The sequence below is a fragment of the Parasteatoda tepidariorum genome, chromosome 3 (assembly GCF_043381705.1).
Source record: "Parasteatoda tepidariorum isolate YZ-2023 chromosome 3, CAS_Ptep_4.0, whole genome shotgun sequence".
NCBI classification, from domain to species: Eukaryota; Metazoa; Arthropoda; class Arachnida; order Araneae; family Theridiidae; genus Parasteatoda; species Parasteatoda tepidariorum.
In genome coordinates, this window is record NC_092206.1 from 2467948 (window position 1) to 2481913 (window position 13966).

Below are 13966 nucleotides of genomic sequence, written 5' to 3' on the forward strand. Positions count from 1 at the left end.
ATAAAATATTTTGTTTATTTGATAATGGAAGTGAAAAAACATTTATTAAGAAAAACTTGTCTCGTAGATTGGGATTAAGGGTGTTAGGCTCAGAAAGGTTAAAAATATATTCATTCGGATCTAAAGTGCCTAAAAAACAAACTTGTCGTAAGGTAGAAATTAGGTTGAGGAATTTATTGAATGGAGATGAGGCGATGATTGAGGCAGTGGAAATCGAAGAAATTTCTAGAGCTAATATTACCCTTCCAAATCCGGATACATGGAAGGAAATGGAGTCAATGGGAATTAGATTGACATTTAGTAATGATGAATTGTTTGAAAATTGTGAAATTTCATTGTTAATTGGTCAGGATTTTTATTGGTCTTTAACAAAACAAATTAAAAGATTGGATTCCTCACTGGTTGCTATTGATACCAGTCTTGGTTGGTCTCTTCAGGGTAAATGTGATGAGCAGAGTGTTTGTACGTCTGTAAATTTGGTTATTAATGAAAATGAATTAATTTCGGCTGAATTAAGGAAATTTTGGGAGTTAGAAAATTTAGGAATATTTGACAAGGATTCGGTGAATTTAGGTAATAGAGATGAAGAGGTGCTTAGTGAGTTTGATAATTCAGTTAGTTTTGTAGATGGTAGATACCGTGTAAGCTTGCCTTGGAGACCAGGAATGAGAGAAGTGTTGAAAAATAATGAAAATATTGCTCGTAAGCGTTTTGAAAGGTTATGTTGTAGGTTTGGGAAGGATCCAGAGTTGCATTGTGAATATAGGGATGTAATCGATGGTTACATTAAGGAAGGTATAGTTGAGCATACTTCATGTGATTCTTTGAGGGATAGTACGGGATTTTTTCTGCCCCATCATGCAGTGATACGCAATGACAAATCTACCAGTAGACTGCGTATTGTATTCGATGGATCTAGCCATGAAGATGGGTATGCCTCGTTAAATCAAAGCTTATTTACTGGTCCAAACTTACATCCTGATATTCTGGAACTTCTACGTTTTAGGGAAAATTCTATAGCGTTTGCAGCTGATGTAAAATCTGCATTTCTTCAAATTGAACTTGATATTCCTGATAGAAACTTTACTCGGTTTTACTGGGCAGATAGCTTGAATGGTAATCCCTACATTTTGAATTTTGCCAGAGTTCTATTTGGCCTTAGGCCTAGTCCATACCTTCATGCAGCGACTTTGAAACAACATTTTAGAAAATACAAGGAACAGTTTTCAGAGATATTTGAGTTATTAAATAGCTCGGTTTACGTCGATGATCTAATTTTGGGACAAAATAATATTGAAGACGCTTTAAGTACTTCCAAGGAGTGCTTGCAAATATTTATGTTACACAAATGGACCACTAATTCGGAAAATCTTGCTTTGTTATGGAAACAAGAAAGTATTGAAACACGGCTCTCTAAAAACACGTTGGCTGATTCCAAACCTTCAATTAAAGTTTTGGGACTATCGTGGGATGCCGAAAATGATCTAATATATTTTGATCCGAAGGACCTTTTAAAATTTCTGTCACGTAAAATAGAATCAAAAAGATCAATTTTGCGTGTAGTCGGACGAATCTTCGATCCTCTCGGCATACTAGGTCCATTCGTCATTAGATTGAAATGCCTTCTGCAGGACTTGATTGGGANTTTCTGTCTCGTAAAATAGAATCAAAAAGATCAATTTTGCGTGTAGTCGGACGAATCTTCGATCCTCTCGGTATACTAGGTCCATTCGTCATTAGATTGAAATGCCATCTGCAGGAACTGTGGTCTGCAGGACTTGATTGGGACTCGGATCTTCCCCCTGAGCTACACCGCACGTGGCAGAAGTGGCGTAGTGAGGCGGAGGACTTGACTTATATTAAGATACCACGTTATTATTTGGGTGAACCGAATAAAAAATTTATGAATTTGGAAATACATTGCTTTTCCGATGCAAGCAAAATAGCTTATGGAACAGTTCTTTATTTGCGCTTTGTTACTTCAGGTAATAGCATAGAAACTAGTTTTATTTGTTCGAAAAGTCGTGTAGCACCATTGAAATCGCTAACACTGCCACGATTAGATTTGGCAGCAGCCCTATTATCAGCCAGGTTAGCCGAACAAGTATCGTATTGTCTTAAATTTGAAAGCAATATATATATTTGGACTGACTCACTTATTTCGTATTATTGGATACGTGGTGATCCTTCAACCTTTAAACCATATGTCAAAAATCGCGCTGAAGAAATTCAGACGTTTTCTAATCCAAATCAATGGGGACATTGTCCAGAAAGGGACAACCCCGATGATATTATTTCACGAGGTACATCCGCTACCAAACTATTGCATAGTGATTTGTGGTGGCATGGGCCAGCATGGCTCATGCAACCACCAGATCAATGGCCAAACCTCCAACTCAATTTTGTTTTGGACTTTAGTTCAAAGGAACTGGAACATCGCTCCAATGTCCATGTGACTATTACCAAGCAGAGAGAACCATTTGTCGACATAAATCGATTCAGCAGTTTAAAAAGACTCTTAAGGGTAACTGCTTGGGTGTTACGATTTGTGAACAATGCTCGAAATATTAATAAATCTACAAACTCGTGTCTCACGGCGGATGAGATACAAAATGCAGAACAATTTTGGATAAAAAGTATTCAAAACGAATTTTATACAGAGGAGATATCGACTTTAAAGGACAATAAGCAACTTCGAAAGAATTCTGAAATAAAAACTTTAGTGCCATACTTAGATAAGGACAATATATTGCGAATTACCAGTCGATTAAATGAAGCAGATTTGTACTTGGGTGAAAAGCATCCAATAATTCTTCCTCGGCGTAGTAAATTCGCCGAGTTGCTTGTGATTAGGAAACATGAACGTATTGTGAACATTGTGGTGTATCGGCAACTTTGACTCAAATTCGAAAAAAATTATTGTAAACCTAAATGTCGTCAGCTAGCAAAATCAATCATTCGGCTTTGTCTCATTTGTAAAAAATATAATGCCAAACCAGCTGACCAATTAAGTGGACAGCTGCCTCAGGACAGAATTTCTCAATCTCACCCTTTCCAAATTGTGGGAATCGACTTCGACCGTACTCTCAGAGATCGAATTAATTGTTAATAATCGACCTCTTACGTATGTCGAAAATAGTCCAGGAGAGCCTGAACCTCTCACTCCGGCTCATTTCCTCGAATTTGGATATGGACAATCAAAATATCCCCTCCATTTCATAGAGCTATTAGATTCTACTACTGCAAGGGATTCCTGCAGTAAAAGAAAAACATACCAATCTCTCCTTATTAAACAATTATGGAAAGAACAATATTTACTTCAATTAAAAACAAATAACCAATTTAAAACTTCGTCTATTCATAAAAATTTAAAGGTTAATGATATTGTTCTTATTGAAGGAAATGTTGAATCAAAATTGTTGTGGGAACTGGGGATCATTCAGGAAATATTTTTAGGTAGAGACAATTATGTCAGATCTTGCTTAGTTAAAACTTCTAACGGCAGTTTTAAAAAACCTATACAGCTTCTTTATCCTTTAGAAATTAATTGATACATTCTACTAATTTTGTTTCTATTTTGCAGATAAGAGTAACATAAATAATTCACTTCTTTTTTAACCAGTTTGAAAGCCTTAAGTATGTATACACGTTTAAAAATTTTTTGCTCTTTGTAATTTAGTAGAATTTTTCTTATATATTCAATTTGCATCGTAATGTATTTTTATTGTAATAAGTTTTTGTAATTGTTTGTAAATAGGCTCATTATGATAACAGTTTTAGTTATATCTTTGTGCTGATAAGTATTATTGTAAATGCTTAAGTGGTATTAATTAGGTGAACATTATGTTCACCGGTGGGGTGTGTGCCGAATTAATTTGCAAAAAGGCGCTTTGGCGCACATTCCAATATCGAAAGTGCGAAGTCAGCAGCTACCGGCTGCCTCCCCTAAGTTTTTTGTATTACAGTAGTTGTAGTCGTGATTGTTTTGTAAAAGGATTGCCTGCGGTCTTCCGCAGCTTGTGTTAACTTACTTCCGTTATGTAATAAAATGTTGTTATTATTATTATAGCTCATAGTAGTTCTTGTTCTTGAACAATTCGTCGTAATCGTGCACACATGGAGGACTTTACTGACCAGACAGATTTAACCTGCACCAGTCACCGTTTACTTCAAGAGCAGTCTTCGGCCGGGAGAATTCAAACTCCCGCTCACATGAACGTGAGTCCAGCGCCCTATCACGGCCTGCTAAATAGGTAAAAAAGTACAATGAAATAAAACATAAAATTTGCCCGAAGTCACGGCCTCATAGCGTGAAGATCAGATCATTAGATCAAAAGTTATTCAGGGTGGGTTTTTTTTTTGTTGTTGCTCGCTGTGCAGTATATAATTGGAATTTAAAATAAAAATGTTAGAAATACTTTTGTAAAACAAAATAAAAATTTTCGTAAAATTTCATTTTATCTGAATGTGATTAAAAAAATGTGACAAATAACTGAGACTAAGTACTGCACTACAAAAAGTAGAAACGGAGCAAATTTTTATTTTACCGAACATTACTGATAGAAAATATACAATGAGAAATACAATCATTACATTAAAGACAATATCTTTAGCAACTTCCTTAAAAATGTTATATAATCTGTAAAAAATAACATATTTTTGCATAATTATGATGAATAAATGAGCTTACCCATAATTTTTAGTTTCGTATAGTCTGACTTTTTTACAGAAAACTTATTTAGAATTGAAAAGTTGTAATTATTTTATAATAAATGAAATTATTTCATAACCAGTGTTCAAAAACCAACCCAATTTTGACTTTACGGCAAGCCTTGTCATTGTAAACCCAACCTAGAAGACAAATGAACTTCTGACTTTTTCGTGAAAATAATCCGCATTGAAAGGAAAAACACGAAATACTCAAATGGAACTTTTTATATAAGTTATCAAATACGATTCAAAACAAAATTGTGAAAAAAGAAATTTTAGATGTTTTCTACGCATGCGAAGTATGAAAGGTTTATTTTAAATACTCATAACTCGAGCAATATCAACTAATTTTTCTTTTTCAAATTTTAAAATAATAATTTTATTATTCATTAAAAATTACTCTCCAAATTTTTTATTATTTTTGTTGAATATTCCTGCAGCAACGTAAGTAAAAAAAAAACGTAATAAATTTTTTAAATTTTTTTTTATAAAAATGTCCATATCTTGATGACTATTTAAGCTAGGTTTATGAAATTTTGTCCAAATATTTCATAGAATAGGGTAAACGAACCAGTGAAGGAGCACTACCCAGTGAAGGTACATTTCATATATATTGTTTAAAAATAAGAATTTGAACATTTTTCTTTAGATTGATTGGTAACAATAGCTTACTGCCAAACAATAGAAAGTCATCTAGCGATGTTTTGGATTACCTGGTCAAATAGACTTCTCTGGAAAAATTATCTCTGCAACACCTTGTTTCTTTTAAAAAATTATAAGGTGAGTGTTTGTATTTATATGCTTGAAGAGGAATTAATTGCATGTAATAGTTTTATTTTTCTCACTGTGAGAATTCAAAATATAATTATTGAAGTTACGTTTTATTTCTTTTTAAACATCATAGTATTATAAAGTACTGAGATAAGGGGGTGTTTATTCACGGGATCACCAAACGATGAAAACCCAGTGAAGGAACAAGTGTTCCTTTACTGTTTTTTTTTCTAAGTTAATGAAAATAAAAGATAAACTTTAATTTTCTTGTACCTTTAGTGATGTTCCGCATCAAAAGTATGTTAAAAATACGAAAATTATGTTACAATGTAAATTTTTTTTAAAGTTTTAGATTGTTACTCTATAATTTTTATTTCTTAAGGATAAGCAGATTGTTACAGAAAAATTTAAATCTACTCAACCAAAAGATCTTTAGATTTTATTCATCATTTTNCTATGAGCACTATTGTAGTAACGGTCTTCTTACTACTTGTTATTTGAACCTCCAAAACTTTAAAACAATATTATGTAAGTTTTCTCCAATTTTTTTACATAATTTGCAATTAGTAACAAATATGTTGACACTGTCATTCAACTAAAATTACGAATTTTGAAATTAATATGATTTTTTAAAAGGCAAGTGAAGCTTAAGTGGTTATTTTACCCTACTTCGTAATTGATATGAGTTTCAAGCTTTATTTTTTGGTGTTCGAAACCGTTATTTTTTGCTCGTCCCTCAAACATCTAAAAGCTTTATTCATATGCAGGAGAAATCGCATGACTTCAAAACAATTCTACAAGTATTTCTTGAGAAGTATGAAAATTAGCATACAGTCATATTAATAGATTCTATGCAAGATTATCAGGCGGTACTCTATTGTTTTTACTCGGACGAAACCGGTTTGCATTTGTTGACGCTCCTGGGTTAACATTGTAATGCAATATGTTAAAAATAAATACAAATAGAAAGTATATAAAAAATCTCCTGAATAAAAACCCATGACATGTATAATATAAAAGTATTGCGTATAAACACGTGCAAATCATGTCATTATTAAAACACTACAGCGCGTCTCATAATTTGATCTAATTATTATAATATAATAATATAATGTCTGATATAATAAATATTCTATATTTATATAATATATCTTCTAATTTATCCTATCGTCAAATTTGTATTATATATCTTACGTAAGCAAGTGCAAACCGGTTTCAGTCACATAAAAACAATGAAGGTGCATAGTATCACTAATAATTGAGGGACTGCAGAAGAGTTATCATTATTTTGCCTAAACCCTATATATCCGCCAATTGTATCAAAACTTTTTATAATCTTTAATTTCTACTCGTTTCATACTTTTTAAACCTTGATCAAATTTAATATTCTTAGGCTTGGTATTAATAACTTATTCTAAGAAATATTATTTGTCCTCAATTAATAATTCTTACTTTATCTTAAAAATAACTAGCACTCATATTTTATTCTGTAATTAATAAAATTTTGGTTTTTCTGCATAAGAAAAATGTTGTACTTAACACCCATTAGAAAACATTCTTGGTGAAGAATTTCACTATATACCTATTTTTTGGGGCTTTTTTTTAAAGTGATGAATTTAATATCAATTTAAAAAAAATAAAAAATCCATCTCGCGAACCGAAATCTAATATTAAATCTTCATTTCAACGTAAATATAGTCATTTTTCATAAAAGCAAATCTAAATACAATAAACGAATTTCTTTTCAACTGTTTTTATTTTCACCTCGAAAGAATGAAATGAAGAAAGGCGCGAAAGAAAAGTAATATTGTTTCATTTACAAATTTATTTCATATATTTTAAATTACTTATTTTTGCATTTNCAAAATACCTTCCACATATTTGATGCGATTTTTAGTTCTTTCTTTTCTCTTTTTCATTTAATAAAAGAAAGATTTGATTTTATGCTTTTTAAAATATTCCAGTTATTGAGCCTTACAGCGGTGATTCTGAGCTCAACTCAAAAATTCTGAACATTTCTTGAGTAAAATCATTATTGACGCATTTAAAATCTTCATAAATTTCAATTTTTGATATTTTCACAACATGAAATTTTAAATGAATTACGTAATTTAAATGAATAATTATGTTTACTTTGATCTCTAATTACATTTATTATTCTACCAAAAAAAAAAATTGACCCAGATTATATCCTCAGCTGATCAACTTTTGGAACGTGTGGAAGCTGCTTGGTTTGCTGTACTTCACATCCAAAGTGTTTTTGAATCAATGCCGAGGCGTGTGGCAGCGGTTATCTCCAACAATACTCTGGCTACTGATTTTGGCAGGAACCACACCTCACAGAAATTTAATCATTTGATACTTGGTCAACACGTTATCCACAAAGAAATTCTTTTTGTGATATCTCTTGTCTTTCTTGGTGTTGCAATTTGGATGGCCAGCAGTGTATTTAGAAAAAAACAAATTCTATTTAATTAAAAATTAGTTAAATTAGGTCGAGCTCATTTCGCCGACAATCATCTCCACATCGTCGACACGATCACTTCACCGACAGGTCATGTTTCCAACGCGATCACATCACCGACAGCTAATGCCGCTGTCGCGATTATTTTCGCATGAATTTTCTTTGTTAGTTTATTAAGTTTTATTCTCTAAAAAAACTATTTTTTTTCATGTGCTGTCCTAAATATGCTCTTAATCTTACCTAAAATTTGGTAATCGCTGAGACCTACTGGTAAAGCAAAGTACTGTAAAGAATTCACCAATTTGAATTGGAGTGCATATCAATTTTTATTTCATTTCGCAAAATGCTTCTCAAATTAGATCTTAAGGGTTTACCTCAAGTTTCGTTAGTGTTAAGTGTTTACCTCAAGTTCGTTAAGTGTTTACCTCAAGTTTCATTTAAAAAAAAAGGTTGCAATTTATTTAAAAAAATATTTTTTAATTGAAAATAATTGTTCTAACGGTAGTGGGGGGTGGCGCCTTTGACAACACTTTATCCCAACTCTTAACTACAGCTATTCTTATATATAATATATGTTTTATATAGTCTACCCTATAGGCAGTTTATAACGATAGTCTCTGAAAATACTGCCATTAACAAATTCATTTTCGCGAGCCCTCGCAAACGTGTTTTTCAAACTTTTAGATGAAGAAAAATGGCCTGTATGCAATGCAACGTTGTAACAAAAAGTTAAGGCTAATATTGGTTTTTATGTTACGTATCTACATCGGTTACAAACGTATCGATATAATTTTTAATTTCATTGAAGTCAATAACTATATGTATGGGGGTTAGTTAATAATTAAGCTATAAATTTCTTTTTTATAAATATTTTGGTTCGTTAAATTTATAATCTATGCAAAAAATAGAAATGTAAGGCTACGTTATGATTGTAGTTTAAAATAGTTTTGATTCCCCTCTCAAATCGATATGATTTTTGTCTCATTATTACCAATTTTGTGACCTGACATAACATAATATAAACAATTGTTTTCAAACAGGGGATTTCGATGGAGAAATTTTGATTAAATATCGTAAAAGTAAAATAACGAAATTATAGGTAGGACTATTAAAAAAATTATCTATATAAGACAGTTAAGCTACAAGCTTTACCCCTAAACTGAATTAGAACAATATTTTTTAAATAAAAATAATTTTTTGTTCCATCAAAAAGTCCTTCACGAAGGCAAATTTCTCCTACTACTTGATCAAGGAGTTCCCTTGTCTTCTGGATTGTGTTCAAAATGACAAGACTACGGTACTGAACATTAGTAGTTGAAAATCCGAGTCGGTTGTTCAACGACGGTGTTAAAAATGAGCTTTTGGCAAAGTAGGTGAAATTGGTCGTACGAACTAAACCAGTTAAATAATGTACTAATACGCTTAAAAGTATATGAGAGAACTCTACCTATTTTATTTATATGAACTTCGAATCAAGCCAACGCCATCGTGCAACAAAAATTCACTCGCAAAAAAAAAAAATATATATAAACTTTCATTGGCCTAATCTCAGTATTTTCCTCTCGAAACTAATCCTAATTATGCGCAAAATAAATATTTTGTTCTATCTTTTAAAAAATAACTCTTTTAACAAAAAATGCACAAACAAGTTTCAACAGAGTTACAGTTTTCTTAATAATAAATTCTTTTCGGAAGAAAATTACGCGAATGAGAAGACGAAAAGTGAAAAAAAAATTATGCAAATGAGTTGATCAATAGTTTATGCAACTTAGGTATCGTTTTCTATAACCTTTATTTTTCAGATAATGTTTTTTTCTGAAACAATGGTCTCTGATACCTTTTAAAAAGAAAAGTTTGTTTTCTCATGAGATCATCCCTTCACTGTGCATGATTTGGGCGATTTCTAGCGCTGCTTGTGCTATTTTCTCTGAATTCGAGGGTGGGCAATCTTCTTCTTCCTTTGTTAACAATAAAGGTCCTAAATAATCGATCACAAGAGCCCCCAGAGGTGCAGTCAACATTATAGAAAGAACACATAAAGATAACACCTGAAAACATATCCTTTTATTCATTTAAAAATGTTTCTGTTGGGAATCTGAATATGTAGTTTGTCTACGGTTAGAACTCTCCCCGTCACAAAGTCTGAGACTGTCTGCAGCCATGGAAACAAGAATAGCGCATTTCAGGAAGGGTAGTTTCTCTTCACTTTAGGGCTAACACAGTAGATCGAAGAAAAAGATTCCCTTTCTCTTGCCGACCTGAACCGAACAATAACCCCACACCCCTACTTGAAATAGTTATACCTCGTTACCATAGTCACCGCCATGAGTCCTGACGAATGGCTAGAAGAGTTCTTACTTTAGACAAACAATAAAAGTACAAAACTGTCTGAGAATACCAAAAGTATAGATGAAAAATGAAACTTGCGCAAGACAAAATTCTTGATGGTACCATCAAAGTATTTTGATTTTTTGTTGGTTTCAGTAAGATCCTTGATGGTCCAACCTGTGTTGATGGTCACCATCATACAACAATTTCAATCTAGTTTTGATGGTCCAACAAATTTCCATCATTACAAAATGAAAATGTTGCTTTTGTGTTACGATGGTAAACCATCAAGCAATGTTTGATTTTTTTATGGACCCATATAAACCATCCTATTTTGATGGCAGAGGTTGTTTTACCATTATGATGGTCAACCAACAACTATGTTTTTTATCGTTGGACCAACAGCAACAATCAAATTAAGATGGAACAAGTTACTTTTCTATTATGATGGTTCAACCACCATGCTATGTTTTTTAATTGTTGGACCAACAACAACCATTAAAATAAGATGAGAGATGTTATTTTATCATTATGATGGTAAACCAGCAAGTTATGTTTTTTGTTCCTGGACCAACAGCAACCCTCGAACTAAGATGTCGCATGGTTATTTTGGTAGTCTACCAACAAATTATGGTTATTAATGTTGGACCAACAATAGCCATCATATTATGTTGGACGATGTTATTTAGGATCTACCATCATGTTATGTTTATGCTGTTACGAAATCGCAAACAAGGAGTACCTAGACGGAGCCATTGTACTGATATTTATGGTAAAACCTTGCATTAGTTGGTGCTCAGAGGTGCATAAAAGTGCTCAGAGGCACAAAAATGTCCGGCAAAATTACTATGAGAATGTTCCAAAATAACCGATTTTTTTAAAAATTAATTACACGACTTCGTTTATTTCAGCAGCGAGAGGATTTATGAAACTTTGATTTTCTTATAGTACTTTTAATTTTTAAAAAAAAGATGACTTTATTAGATTACGAGAAATAAAATTTACAACTGTTATGAAATTTTTCCTCAATAAAATAAGTCGGTCAGTTACAAATTACACAACGGAGTTTAATTTTATTGGAATTTAAACTGATGAAAATTGATTTGGATGTAGGTAAAATATTCTTAAAACGTAAATAGCACAATAAAGTAAGTTATTTATCGAAAATTTAAAAAAAAAATACTATTTAACTATCTTTTACTGTTTGCATTACTGTTTTTATACATCTTATATCCGTCGTTGAACAGCCGACCCAATATTGGATTTACGACTACTAATGTTCAACTCCCTAGCCTTGTCATTTTCAACCCAGTCCAGAAGACAAGGGCACTCCTTAATCAGTACTCCCCCCCCAGAGGTATTGATTTGTTATGGGAACATGGAGGATTTTGCGACTCGACAGACTTAAAGTGCATCAGTCACACGGGAGTCTTCGGCCGGCGGGGATCGAACCCACGAACTCTTCGACATGGGCCTAGTGCCCTAATCACCAGGCTATCCCGGCCTCACCAGTACTGTTTTGGCATAATTTTGTTGGGGAAAAAAATTAGAAGAGAACTAAAATATCTCACGCTTTACTATCTCCAATTGTGATTGGGTGACGGATTGCCTCTTGTATCGAAAGATACCACCGCAATATCCATCATTAATTTTATTTTCGAAAATAAAAGCATGTTTAGAGTTTTCCCTCTCCATGCTTTTGACAGTTGAGTTACTCTTAACACAAATTATAAGCCAGGTTAAAATTTGAATTACCGGAACACGAATTGTGGGGCTTTTCTCTTAATGAATATATCAACTGGAATAGAATTACATTTAGCAAAAAAGAAATATGCGTACCTCTTCACCAAATTTCATCTCTGGATTTTTCCCTTCAAAATATTCTAATGCAACTGAACCAACAGCCGCCTACAAACAACAAAAACGAATGTTTTTATTACAAAAATGCAAACATTCTACTACAGTCGAGCAATATTACGGACACTATTTCAAAAGCATATTTAAGAAACACATTTTTAATGCAGCCAATAAATTGTTTTACTATCTAATGAAATTCCAATAATTTGTAAATGGTTGAGGATAGTCAGCAGAAACGCCTAGGTGATGGCATTGGAGGAAACAGACCTGTATTCAATTGAGAACACAAAGTTCAAAACGATAAGGGGTTTTTTCACACATTTAAATTTGTTCTTGATGTCCAGTCATTACAGAGTAGTGTAATTTGCAATACTACAGAATAAAATTTGCAAAAAAAAACCTGATTTTACTGTGCGCTTTCATTTAAAAGTACAAAAACTACTTAGAAAAGTGCTTGTAACATTTTTAAGATATATGAATCAGATTTTTCTAATTTTAAATTTTTTGCGCACATGCGCAGTACAAAAGAACGAATTTAAATACTGCACATTTTTTCAAACTTTAAAACAATAATTTTTTAATTCATTTCAAATTTATCCAAAAAGTTAGTTTAATTTGACTGAATATTTTTAAAGGTATAGCAAAAATACACAAGACAAAAAAAAATTCGTCTTCTTCTGCTCTTGGCATGACATCCCTTTTTTGTGCCATAGTCTAACTTCCATTAGTTTGTAATTGAAGATCTTAAATTTCGAGGAAAACATTCGACAGATGTGACCCACAAGCTTATTGTTCTGGCATAGGGTGTTCATAAATACTTGTTTTCTTCCATAATTTAGTGTCAGTCTTTCATACCTCTGCAAGCTTTGAACTTTATTAGCAAAGTATGAAAAAACCTTATGAACTAAATATTTCTAAATCTACAAAATAGTCCCCTAGTATTTCTTGTGAAATTTAAAAAGTATTAAATCAAAAATTAAAAGTGTCTCTTCCATGGTGCAAAACATTATAAAAGCAAAACATTATCCAGTGTTACACTATCATGCTACATACATTTTTAACTAAAATAAGCTAAATTTATGCATAAAATTAAAGCTGCATTTATTTTAAAAGTAATTTTAAACATGCATTACGACTTGTGTTCTTAAGTTTCATTGCTACTGATAAAATCCGTCAATCTTGTCTGAGTTTTTAGTTTGAAATGCAAACAAAAATTTGAAGAGGATTTTACTGTTTCATCTAAAAGTGGCTTCGAAAATCAATTCCAGGTCATATCTTCCCATAAAATGCGTTAACAAGTTTGAAATGTTCTGAAATATTTTAGGAAATCAAAGTGGATCTCAAGGAAAAGTTCGTTCAATAGAAAATTCCCTTCGCTATTTCGAAGTTATTTTACGAACTAATTTCCAAAATGTTCGTTAAATAGAAGTCCGACTTTGTATCAGGGTTTCCGCTACGGTAGCTTTTTTCGCAAAATGCGAAAAGACCCCTCAAAAATGCTAAAATTCAACAAAGCATTTTCGCATTTTTGCTAAAGGATTTTACTAAATTCCATTAAAAAAAAAGCTTCCGCGAAAAACCATGACGCTAACATCCATGAAAAAAACTTGATCAAACAAGAAGGAGAAAAAATCTAAATATCTTTCGCAAGAAGAACCATGACGCTAGCGTTCACGAAAAAAACGTGATCAAACGAGATGAAGCATAGCGATCAACAAAAATGGCTAGAATATATGATATATATATTTGTTAATGATTAATATTTAGGGCCCTGAAAGTGCATTTAACTTTCAAGAAGCATTTGTAAAATGGGCAAACATGAAAGAAAGGAAGATT

At 32.2% G+C, this 13966-nt stretch overlaps 2 protein-coding genes across 2 annotated transcripts in view; one reads left to right on the top strand and one right to left on the bottom strand.

Annotated features, from left to right (window-relative positions):
- The first annotated feature begins 194 nt into the window (after positions 1–194).
- Positions 195–2899, top strand: LOC107454506 (uncharacterized). Its single transcript, XM_043053250.2, has 2 exons — positions 195–1527; positions 1632–2899. The coding sequence occupies exons 1-2, from the start codon at positions 195–197 to the stop codon at positions 2897–2899; spliced, it is 2601 nt and encodes an 866-aa protein (XP_042909184.2).
- A 6821-nt stretch (positions 2900–9720) lies between these two features.
- The window catches only part of LOC107454503 (sodium/hydrogen exchanger 9B1-like), a 24290-nt gene continuing 20044 nt past the window's right edge, over positions 9721–13966 (bottom strand). The window contains exons 10-11 of the mRNA XM_043053252.2: positions 12113–12181; positions 9721–9993 (exon numbers count right to left, since the gene is read on the bottom strand). Of these exons, the coding sequence (XP_042909186.1) occupies positions 9808–9993; positions 12113–12181 (255 nt within the window). The 3' untranslated portion in view covers positions 9721–9807. The remainder of the gene's footprint in view (positions 9994–12112; positions 12182–13966) is intronic.